This window comes from Dasypus novemcinctus, chromosome 10 (genome assembly GCF_030445035.2).
Source record: "Dasypus novemcinctus isolate mDasNov1 chromosome 10, mDasNov1.1.hap2, whole genome shotgun sequence".
Taxonomy (NCBI): domain Eukaryota; kingdom Metazoa; phylum Chordata; class Mammalia; order Cingulata; family Dasypodidae; genus Dasypus; species Dasypus novemcinctus.
In genome coordinates, this window is record NC_080682.1 from 58,738,673 (window position 1) to 58,751,138 (window position 12,466).

A 12,466-nucleotide genomic window follows, 5' to 3' on the forward strand; every position below is an offset into this window, starting at 1 on the left:
TGGGATTGGGGTTGTTTATCACCATTTGTTAGTTATCCTGGGCAAGTCCGATAAACTGGAGAATAGGTGTTGGCCACAACTCTGCAGAGATTCAGGGCTCAACCAGAATAAACAGGCTGAAGATTTAAGTCTCTGGGACATATATTTAATTGGTATAGTGCTAATTATAGGTTCAAGTAGAAGGGGTAGAAGAATCATGTGCAGGGGAGGTGGAAGTACTTTATTTGTTGAGTTTGGCTTAGAGAGAGGCCACAATTGAGTAACAAGGTGGTTTTCAGGAAGTACTCGTAGGCAATAGATATTATTAGGCTAAGTTTCCATTTTACAAGAAAAGGTTCCTAAGTCGAAGCATTAATATCAAGGGCTTTGCATATTGGTCTTTTCTCTTTTATTAGGCACTGCCTATGTACTCTAGAGATTCTTGCTGCTGTATCTGAGAATATAGCAAGACTTTAATATTTTAATATTATTGGTTATTTTGTGGGTCTCCACCTACTGAGATAACACCCTATGACTACATGAACACTTACATATTCCAGGCATATCCCAATTGCACCCTTCCCCACACAAACCATCCCTCCCCCCGACACCCTGCACTAGTGTCCCATAGTTGCCAAAAGAATACTTCCACAACTGTTCTCAATCACTCTTCAATCTCCCTAGAGTTCACCTTCCTCCAGCCCTCCCCCCAACTCCATGGATAGCCCAGCCCTGCTCACACTCACACTCCAGCACCATCTACCCCACTCAAATCGCTGCACTGCCATCATCCCACCCACTGCCAAACCACCCCCACCCACTTTATCATGGATTCTGCTCAGATTGACAATCAGCTCACCATTCTCTACTCCCTTTCTATCTCCTGGTAACCTATCTTCCAGACTCTGCCTCTGTGAGTCTGCTCAATATCCTTAGTTTGTATCTGTGAGATCATGCAGTATTTGTCTTTTAGTGACTGGCTTACTTCACTCAATATGGTATTTGAGATTCATCCATATTGTCACATGTGTCAATACTTCATTCCTTTTTACAGCTGAATAATATTCCATCCTATGTATATACCACAGTTTATCTATCCATTGATGGACACCTGGGTTGTTACCATCTTTTGGCAGTTGTGAATAACGCCTTGGTGAATATTGGTATGCATATGTCTGTTAGCATCCCAGCTTTCTATTCTTCTGGGTATGTTCCTAGTATTACAGGATTGCCGGATCATAAAGCAATTCTATAGTTAGCTTCCTGAGGAAATACCAAACTGTCCTCCACAGTGTCTGCGCCACTACGTTCCCACCAGCAGTGGATGAGTGTTCCTATTCCGCTACATCCTCTCCAATGCTTGTAGTTTTACAGCAGCCAGTCTAATAGGTATGATATCTCATTGTACTTTTCATTTGTATTTCCCTAATAGCTAGTGATTTTGGGCATTTCTTTATGTGTTTTTTAGGCATTTGTATTTCCTCTTTGGAAAAGTGTCTATTCAGATCTCTTGCGTATTTTTTAAATGGGTTGTTTGTCTTTTTATTTTTGAGAGGTAAGATTTTGTTACATTTGCTGGATGTTAGATTCTTATCAAGATAAGTGATTCCCAAATATTTTCTCCCATTGAGTAAGGCTGCCTTTTAACTTTTTTGACAAACTCCTTTGAAGCACAAAAGTTTTTAAGGTTAAGGAGGTCCCATTTATCTAGTTTTTCTTTTGTTGCTCATGCTTTGAGTATTAAATTTATGAAACCATTTCCTAGTACAAAATCTTGTAGATGCTTTCCTATATTATTTTCTAGGAACTTTATGATCTTGGCTCTTATATTTAGGTCTTTGATCCATCTTGAGTTAATTTTTGTATAGGGCATTACATGGTGATCCTCTCATTCTTTTGGATATAGATATCCAGTTCTCTCAGCACCATTTGTTGAAGAGTTTATTCGGTCCCAGTTGAGTGGGATTGACGGCCTTGTCAAATATCAGTTGGCCATATATGTGCAAATCTGTATCAGAATTCTCAATTTGGTTCCATTGGTCAGTATATCTGTCCTTGTACCAATACCATGCGGTTTTGACCACTGTAGCTTTGTAATATGCTTTTTAAAAAATTATTATTTCTCTTCACTTCCCTGCCCTCCCCCACCTCAGTTGTCTGCTTTCTGTATCTATTCGTTGTGTGTTCTTCTGTGTCTGCTTATATTCTTGTCAGCGGCACCAGGAACCTGTGTCTCTTTTTGTTGCATCATCTTGCTGCGTCAGCTCTCTGTGTGTGCGGTGCCACTTCCGGGCAGGCTGTGCTTTTTTTTCACACTAGGCAGCTTTCCGTATGGGGTGCACTCCTTGTGTGTGGGGCTCCCCTACTCAGGGAACACCCCTGCATGACACAGCACTCCTTGCGCGCATCAGCACTGCACGTGGGCCAGTTCATCACATGGGTCAGGAGGCCCTGGGTTTGAACCCTGAACCTCCCATATGGTAGGTGGATGCTCTATCCATTGAGCCAAATCCACTTCCCTGTAATATGCTTTAAAGTCAGGTAGTGTGATTCCTCCAATTTCATTTTTCTTTCTCAAGATGTTTTTGTCTATTCAGGGCCTCTTACCCTTCTAAATATATTTGATAACCTAGGTTTTCCAGTTCAGTAAAAAATGCTGTTGAAACTTGTATTAGGATTGCATTGAATCTGTAAATCACTTTGGGTAGGACAGACATCTTAGTATTCCAATCTATAAATATGGTATATTCTTTTATTTATTTATTCTTTGATTTCCTTTAGTGATTTTGTATAGTTTTCTGTGTACAAGTTGTTTACATCCTTAGTTAAGTTTACTCTTAAATATTTGATTTAATTGCTATGGTAAATGGATTTTTTTTCTTGATTTCCACCTCAGATTGCTTATTATTACAGCATTTTCATTATTTCAATAATAATAAACAAAAAACAGACATATAAGTAAACAAGAAACTTCTTCACCTCTCAATCTATGTTTCCTCTGCTGTACATAACTGCTGTTTCTAGCTATTCTTGCACAATTATTTATTTGTTCATTTGTTTATGTATGTATATATGATGTATGTATTTAGCAGTTTTATTGAGATACACTCACATACCATATGATCTATCCAAAGTGCATAATCAATGGCTTTTAGTATAATCACAGTGTTGTGCTTTCATCACCACAAAAAATTTTAGACCCATTTACTCCAAAAGGAAAAACTCCACACCTCTTAAAATGCCCTCCCCAGTCCTACATAACCACTAATCTAATTTTACCTTTATAAAATAATTTATATTTACATTTTATATGAATGGAATCTTACACTGTGTTACACAATATAGTAATGCAATTATACAGTATTTGTCCTTTAGTGTCTGGCTTGCTTCACTCAACATAATGTCCTCCAGCTTCACCCATGTTGTCATATGCTTTACCATTTCATCTTTCTTACAGCTGCATAATATTCCATTTTGTGCATACACCACAGTTTCTCCATTCGTGTGTTGTTCTCATCTTTTGGCAGTTGTGAATAACGCTGCTATGAACATGGGTGTTCAGATGTCTCTTCGTGTCACTGCTCTCAGTTCTTCTGGGTATATACCCAATAGTGGTATTGCAGGTTCACGTGGCAAGTCTATATTCAGCTTCTTTAGGAACTGCCAAACAGTCCTCCACAGTAGCTATACCATTCTGCATTCCCAACAACAATGAATAAGTGTTCCTATCTCTCCACATCCTCTCCAACACTTGTAGTTCTCTGTCTTTTTAATAGTGGCCATTATGATAGGTGTGAAATGATATCTCATTGCAGTTTTGATTTGCATTTACCAAATAATGAGTGAGCATTTCTTCATGTGTTTTTTTGCCATTTGTATTTCTTCTTTGGACAAATATCTATTCAAGTCGTTTGCCTATTTTTTAATTGGATCATTTGTCTTTTTATTGTTGAATTGTAACATCTCTTTATATATCCTGGATATTAAGCCCTTGTCTGACATGTGATTTCCAAATATTTTCTCCTATTGAGTAGGCTGCCTTCTCACCCTTTTGACAAAATCCTGGGAGGTACAAAAGTGTTTAATTTTGAGGAGGTTCCATTTATCTATTTTTTCTTTTATTGTGAGTGCTTTGAATATATGGTCCTAGAAACTACCACCTACCACAAGGTCTTGAAGATGTTTCCCTACACTTTCTTCTAGTAGTTTTATTGTTCTCTCTTTTGTATTTAGGTCTTTGATCCATTTTGAGTTGATTCTTACATAGGGAGTGAAATAGGGGTCCTCTTTCATTCTTTTAGTTATATATATCCAGTTCTCCCAGCACCATTTGTTAAAGAGACTGCTTTGTCCTGTTAACATGGACTTGGTAGGTTTGTCAAAAAACAATTGAGGGAAGCGGATGTGGCTCAAGTGACTGAGCTCCTGCCTACCACTTGGGAGGTCCCTGATTTGATTCCCAGTGCTTCCTAAAGAAGACAGTGAACTGGTGTGATGGGCAGGTATGGCAAGCTGACACAATAAGATGACACAACAAGAGACACAAGAAGAGAAAACATAAGGAGAGACCCAACAAAGCAGGGAACGAATGTGGCTCAAGCAATTAGGTGCTTGCTTCCCTCCCTCACTAGAGGTCCTGGGTTTGGCTCCCAGTGCCTCCTGAAGAAACAAGGAAGATGAACAGATACAACAAGTGCAAAACAATGAGGGGGTGGGGAGAAATAAATAAATAATAAATCTTTAAAAAATAAAACAAAAACCAACTAACTGTATAGGTGAGGGTTTATTTCTGGATTCTTAATTCCATTCCATTGATTGATGTGTCTATCTTTATGCCAGTACCATGCTGTTCTGACCACTGTAGCTTTGTAATATGTTTGAAGGTCAGGCAGTGAAATTCCTCCATGTCACTTCTTAGAATGCTTTTGGCTATTTGGGTGCACTTTCCCTTTAAATGAATTTGGTAATTACCTTTTCCTTTTTATTTATCCCCCCCCCTCGCAGCTTGCTTGCTGTCTGCTCTGTGTCCATTTGCTGCATGCTCTTCTGTGTTTTTGCTTGTCTCCCTTTTTTTGTTGCATCACCTTGCTGAGTCAGTGCTCCATGGCGCTTCCGGGCCAGGTGCTTCTGGGCCAGGTGGCTCTCTGCAGCGTGCAGGCAAGCCTGCCTTCACAAGGAGGCCCTGGGACGTGAACCCAGGGCCTCCCATATGGTAGACGGGAGCCCAATTGATTGAGCCACAGCCATTTCCCAAATTACCTTTTCTAATTCTGTAAAGTAGGCTGTTGAAATTTTGATGGGTATTGCATTGAATTTATAAATCAGTTTGGATAGAACTGTCATTTTCATGATATTTATTCTTCCAATCCATGAACATGAAATGTCTTTCCATTTTTTTAGGTCTTTTTTATTTCTTTCAGCATTGTTTTATAGTTTTCTGCATAGATGTTCCTGTACTTCTTTGGTTAAATTAATTTCTAGGTATTTGAGTTTTCTTGTTGCTATTGTAAATGGGATTTCCTCCCTTATTTCCTCCACAGATTGTTCAATACTAGTGTACAAAACCATTACTGATTTTTGCACATTGATCTTGTATCCTGCCACTTTGCTGAACTCATTTATTAGCTCAAGTAGCTTTGTCATGGATACTTCAGAATTTTCTAAATACAGAATTATGTCATCCACAATGAGAGTTTTACTTCCTCTTTTCCTATTGATGCCTGTAATTTTTTCTTGTCTAATTGCCCTAGCAAGAACTTCTAGTACAATATTGAATAATAATGGTGAGGGTGGGCATCCTTGTCTTGTTCCAAATCTTAGAGGGAAAGCTTTCACTCTTTCCCCATTGAGTACAGTTTTGACTAGGTTTTTCATATATGCCTTTTATCAGAATGAGGAATTTTCCTTCTGTTCCTATTTTTTGAAGTGTTTTTATCAAAAAAGGATGCTGGATTTTTTCAAATGCCTTTTCTACATTGAGATGATCATTTGTTTTTTTTCCCTTCAATTTGTTAATGTTGTGTATTACATTGATTGATTTTCTTATGTTGAACAGCCTTATATACCAGGAATAAATCCCCCTTGGTCATGATGTATAAGTTTTTTATTATGCTGTTGGATTTGATGTGCAAGTATTTTGTTGAGAATTTTTGCATCTATGTTCATTAGGAAGATTGGTCTATAATTTTCTTGTATCTTTATCAGGCTTTGGTATTAGGGTGATGTTGGCATTATAAAATGTGCTGGGTAATTTTTAAAACAGGATTGGTATTAAGTCTTTTCAAAATGCTTGGTAGGATTCACCTGTGAAGGCATCTGGTCCTGGACTTTTCTTTGCTGGGAGATTTTTAATGACTAATTCAATCTCTTTAAATGTGATTGGTTTGTTAAGTTCTTGTAGTTCTTGTGTCCATGTAGGTGGTTTGTGTATTTCTAGGAATTTATCCATTTCATCTGTTGTCTTGTTTGTTGGCATACAGTTTCTCATAATATCCTCTTATGATCCTTTTTTTACTTCTGTGGGGTCAGTTGTAACCTCCACACATTAATTTCTGATTGTATTTATTTGCATCTTCTCTCTTTTTTTCTTTGTTAGTCTAGCTAGGGTTTTTTTTTTTATTGATCTTCTCAAAGACCCATGTTGATTTTCTCTATTGTTTTGTGTGTGTGTTTTTTGTTTGTTTGTTTGGTTTTTTGTTATCAGTTTCATTTATTTCTGCTCTAATCTTCATTCTTTCTTTCTGCTTGCTTTGGGATTGGTGTGTTGTTCTTTTTCTAGTTTGTCTAGTTGTTCAGTTAAATCTTTGAGTTTAGCTTCTTTTATTATATAAGTGTTTAGGGCTATAAATTTCCCTTTCGAAACTGCCCATAAATTTTGATAAGTTAGGTTCTTGTTTTCATTTGTCTCAATATATTTACTGATTTCACTTGCAATTTCTTCTTTGACCTACTGATTATTTAGGAGTATGTTGTTCACCTTTCATACATTTGCAAATTTACTTTTTTCATGTCTAATATTGATTTCCAGTTTCATTCCATTATGATCTGAGAAGATGCATTGTATAATTTCAATCTTTTTTATATTTACTGAGAGCTGCATTGTGCCCTAGTCTATCCTGGAGAAAGATCGATGGGCACTTGAGAAGAACATATAACCTGCTGAGTTTAGATGCAGCTTTCCTTATATGTCTGTTAGGTCTACCTTGTTTATCATGTTGTTCAAGTTCTCTGTTTCCTTGTTGATCTTCTGTCTAGTTCTATCTAATGATGTGAGTAGGATGTTGGAGTCTCCAACAATTATTGTAAAGATGTCTATTTCTCCCTTCAGTTTTCTCAGAGTTGGTCTTGAGTATTTTGGGGTACCTTGGTTAGGTGCATAGATAGTTATAACTGTTATGTCTTCCTGGTGGATTGTCCCTTTTATTAATAAATAATGGCCTTCTGTATCTCTTATAACTTTTTTGCATTTAAAGTCTGTTTTGTCTGAAATTAGTATAGCTACCTCTGCTCTTTTCTGGTTACTATTTGCATAGAGTATCTTTTTCCAAGCTTTCACTTTGAGCCAGTTTGTATCCCTGGGTCTAAGGTGAGTTTCTTATAAGCAGCATATAGATGGCTCATTTTTTTAATACATTCTATCAGCCTGTATCTTTAGACTGGGGAGTTTAATATGTTGACATTCAGTGATATTACTGTAAATGCATTATTTTTTTAAAAGATTTATTTATTTATTTTTAAAATTTCTCTTCCCTTCCCCCCCACCCCCAGTAGTCTGCTTTCTGTGTCCATTCGCTGTGTGTTCTTCTGTGACCACTTCTATCCTTATTAGTGGCACCGGGAATCTGTTTCTTTTCATTGCGTCATCTTGTTGTGTCAGCTCTCCTTGTGTGCAGTGCCATTCTTAGGCAGGCTGCACTTTCTTTTGCGCTGGGTGGCTCTCCTTACGGGGCACACTCCTTGCACATGGGTTCCCCTACACAGGGGACACCCCTGTGTGGCATGGCACTCCTTGTGCTCATCAGCACTGCGCATGGGCCAGCTCCACACAGGTCGAGGAGACCTGGTGTTTGAACCACAGACCTCCCATGTGGTAGGCGGACGCCCTATCCATTGGGCCAAGTCCGCTTCCCTGTAAATGCATTATTTACTTCCACTATTTTATTCTTTGGTTTTCTTATGTCATATTATATTTTTGTCTGTCTTTTTACTCTTTTGGTTATCCTCTCTCTATTATTTTATATTCTCTTCCAGGCCTCTCTCTCCTGTCTTTTTATTTCAGGTTCTGAGCTTCCTTTAGTATTTCCTGCAAAGGTGGATCCTTTTTTTGCAAACTCTCTTAGTTTCTATTTGTTTGTGAATATTTTATACTCACCTTCATATCTGAAGGACAATTTTGCTGGATAAAAATTCTTGATTGGCAGTTTTTCTCTTTCAGTATCCTAGTTGTATATTACCACTATCTTCTCAGCTCCATGGTTTCTGAAGAGAAATCTGTGCTAAGTCTTATTGGACATCCCCTGCTGCTCTGAGAAGTTTCTGTTTGACATTTGACATTCTGAGTAGTATGTGTCTTGGAGTAGGTCTATTCGAATTTTTTCTGATTGGAGTACAGTATGCTTCTTGGACATGTAAATTCATTTCTTTCATGAGAGTTCGGAAATTTTCAGCAATTATTTCCTCAAATACTCTTACTGCTTTTCCCTTCTCTTCTCCTTCTGGAACTCCTATGACACATATGTTGTTTTCATGTTTTCATCCACCTAAATCCCTGCTCAATTTTTTCCATTCTTTTTTCTCTCTGTTCTTTTATCTTTTCAATTTTAGTCGTTCCCTCCTTAGTATCACTTATTCTTCTACCATTTTGAGTCTGCTGTTGTATGCCTCTAATGTTGTTGTTGTTTTTTAAGGGCAGTTTTTTTTTTTTAAAGATTTAATTTTTTTTCTCTCCACCCCGCCCCCAGTTGTCTGCTGTCTGTGTCTGTTCACTGTGTGTTCTTCTTCTTTTTTTAAAAAAAAAGATTTATTTATTTCTTTCCCCTTCCCCCCCAACCGGTTGTCTGTTCTCTGTGTCTATTTGCTGCATCTTTATCAGCCTCTGTTGTTGCCAGCAGCATGGGAATCTGTGTTTCTTTTTGTTGCGTCATCTTGTGTCAGCTCTCCGTGTGTGTGGCACCATTCCTGGGCAGGCTACCCTTTCTTTCGCACTGGGCGGCTCTCCTTATGGGGTGCACTCCTTGTGCATGGGGCTCCCCCACGCAGGGGACACCCCTGTGTGGCATGGCACTCCTTGCACATATCAGCACTGCACATGGGCCAGCTCCACACGGGTCAAGGAGGCCCAGGGTTTGAACTGCGGACCTCCCATGTGGTAGACGGACGCCCAACCTACTGGGCCAAGTCTGCCGCCCAATTGTGTGTTCTTCTGTGTCTGCTTGCATTCCTGTCAGCGGCACCATGAATCTGTGTCTCTTTTTGTTGTGTCATCTTGCTGCGTCTGCTCACCATGGTTGCAGTGCCACTTTTGGGCAGCCCGCACTTTTTTCACACAGGGCAGTTCTTCTTACGGGGCACACTCCTTGTGCATGGGACTCCCCTTTGCAGGGGACACCCGTGCATGGCATGGCATTCCTTGTGCGCATCAGCACTGAGTGTGGACCAGCTCACCTCATGGGTCAGGAGGCCCTGGGTTTGAACCCTGGACCTCCCATGTGGTAGGCAGACGCTGTATCAATTGAGCCAAATCTGCTTCCCTCTAATGTTTTTTATGTCACTTATTGTGTCTTTCATTCCCATGAGCTCTGTTACTTTTCTGTTCAGGATTTCAAATTCTTCTTTGCACTCACTCAGTGTCTTCTTGAAGTCATTTATCTCTTTAGTCATATTGTCTTTCAACTCATTAATTCGATTTTGGAAATTTGTGCTCATCTCACTAATTAGTTGTCTCAAATCCTGTGTCTTTTCTGGGGCTTTGATCTGTTCATTTTCTTGAGCCATGTCTTCCATTTTCTTAGTATGGCTCATAATTTTTTGCTGATGTCTAGTCATCGGATTATGATACAGTTTACTCAGATGCTCAAGTTCTTTCTCTTTTGTAGGCATTTAGTGGCTGGAGGCTGTGTGTTACCATTGCTTTTTGATTCTTGGCTCGACCTGGGTTGTTAGACTTGTCCCTTCTGGTTTCTCAAAACTGGGCTCAGAACCTAGAAATTGGTTGCAGACCGACTTCCTAGGGCCATAAGGAGGGAAGCTATAAAGGCCAGATAAAGCCTCTCTCACTTTTTAAGTTTCTCATATGCGCTTCCTTGGTCTGCCACCAGGTGGCACATTTTGGCATTGTTAGTTCAGTGCCTGGTCAGAGTATACTTGTTACAAAAGGAATGAATCACTCTGACAGAGCTTCCTGCCTCAAGGCTAAGAGCCTGGTAATTCAGACTTTCTCAGAGACAGTTCTCCAGTCTTCTCTCATAGGCCCCTCCCTTTTCCCTATATTTCCACTTCTGAGTCCTCAACATTCAGTCTCTGTTAGTAGAGAAGGAAATTGGGAGGGTCTTAAATCTTAAGCCCCTTGCTTGCTCCCAAGGGAAACAATGTGCAGCCCCTCCCGGCCTGAAAGGGCTCCTGGGACACGCAGACCAAATTTGTGAGTCCAAATTTGTGAGTCGAAAGCTGAGTCAGCCTTAGGCTGTGTCTGTCCCTCTCTCTCCCCTTCCCTGGAATGGTGGATCCCTGGACCCTCCTTTGTCTGTGGTGGCAGGCTCAGAGCCTGAGAATTCTAAGTATCTTCAGTGTGGGGGAGGGTGCCAGCAGTAGCAGCCACTGGTTTCAACTCACAGTTCTGTTGTGGGATTCCCCTCCTCTGTCCCTTTCTCCTCTGGGCATTGTGTCCAGCCTTGCCTGCTGTCCTAAACCCTAGAAGATCTTTTTCCAGTCTGTTTCAGCCTATCCTCTAGCTATTTTTTGGGAAGAGAGTCCCGTGTCTTTCTAGTCCGCCATCTTCCTGGAAGTCCAGATTGCTCATTATTAGTGTACAGAAACACTACTGATTTTTGCATGTTGATCTTACATCCTGACACTTTACTGAAGTCTTCTATCAGCTCTAGAAGCTTTGTTGTAGATTTTTCGGGACCTTCTATGTATAGGGTCATGTATCCTTTATAATTTGGATAACTTCTGTTCCTTATTTTTGTCTAAGTGTGCTCAAGCAAATACTTCGAATACAATGTTAAATAAGAATGGTGACAGTGGGCATCCTTGTCTTGTTTCAGATCTGAGAGAGGAAACATTTAGGCTTTCGCCATTGAGTATGATGTAATCTGTGGGTTTTTCATATATGCCCTATATCATGCTGAGGAAGTTTTCTTCCAGTCCTATTTTTCTTAGTGTTTTTATCAAAAAGTTTTTGCTGGCTTTTGTTAAATGCCTTTTTTGCATCAATAGGTACGGTCCTGTGAGGTTTTTCCCCCTTCCATTTGCATAATCAATGATTACACAACATTATGAACATACTAAAAATTGCTTAATTTTACACTTTACAAGAGTGAACTTTGTTATATGTGAATTTTATCACACACAAAAAAACCAACCAAAGAACTTGCACACGTCTCATATATACCAGAAAATACTAGCTTGTAGATTTAAGTAATGCAATATTGATAATCCTACTTTGTAATTTCTTGGGTATTCAAGATTGCTTTCTTATAAAAGAAATATATTAGTATAGGAATAAAATGAGTATGTACTGAATACTATTAGGATCATATTTCTCCCTATTTGTAGAATATATTCTCTAACTCCATAATTATTAACAATACTTATTTTTGCATAGGTATATATCCAATATATGAAATTTGCAAGGAGAGCAGAAGGTATCAAATCTGGAAGAATGATATTTAAAAAAGCAAGGGAAGATACGAGAACACGCCATCATGTCTATGTTACTGCAGCACTCATGGAGTATTACTGTAGTAAGGTAAATACTGAAATACAAATATAAAGAAAGGTAAATAAATTTCTTCATCTGAGGCACATAATTAAATGAAAGATACTTCTAGTTTCTGTGATTAATCTTTAATTGTTCTATACTGTAAAGGAAGTATAAATGTATCTATATGAAATTATATGGAGTGTCATCTAAATCCTCACTGCCTACTAATTTATGCCATATTAATCCCTGTGTTTCTAAACCTAAATCCTCTTGAATAGTTTTAACTCAGTAATTTTTACTTAATATGATTTTTTTTAAGACCGCAGTGAAGTTTGCCTGATCAATTGACTCTTCCTTTTATGAAAGATTTCTCTGTAGCATGGGATGCTGTTTAATAGTATGTTTTACCCACAGCAAAACTTTTAAAACTGGAGTCAGTTCTCTCAACCCCTTCTGCTGCTCTATCAACCATGTTTATGTAATATTCTAAATCCTTTGTTATCATTTCAACAACGTTCACAGCCTCTTTACCAGTAGTGCCATCTCAAGAAATCACTTTCTTAG

At 38.8% G+C, this 12,466-nt stretch overlaps 1 protein-coding gene across 1 annotated transcript in view; it reads left to right on the forward strand.

The window, feature by feature from the left end:
- CSTF3 (cleavage stimulation factor subunit 3) overlaps positions 1-12,466 on the forward strand; it is an 87,044-nt gene that overhangs the window by 63,234 nt on the left and 11,344 nt on the right. Inside the window, exon 14 of the mRNA XM_004446868.4 lies at positions 11,804-11,947. Coding sequence (XP_004446925.1) covers positions 11,804-11,947 — 144 coding nt within the window. The remainder of the gene's footprint in view (positions 1-11,803; positions 11,948-12,466) is intronic.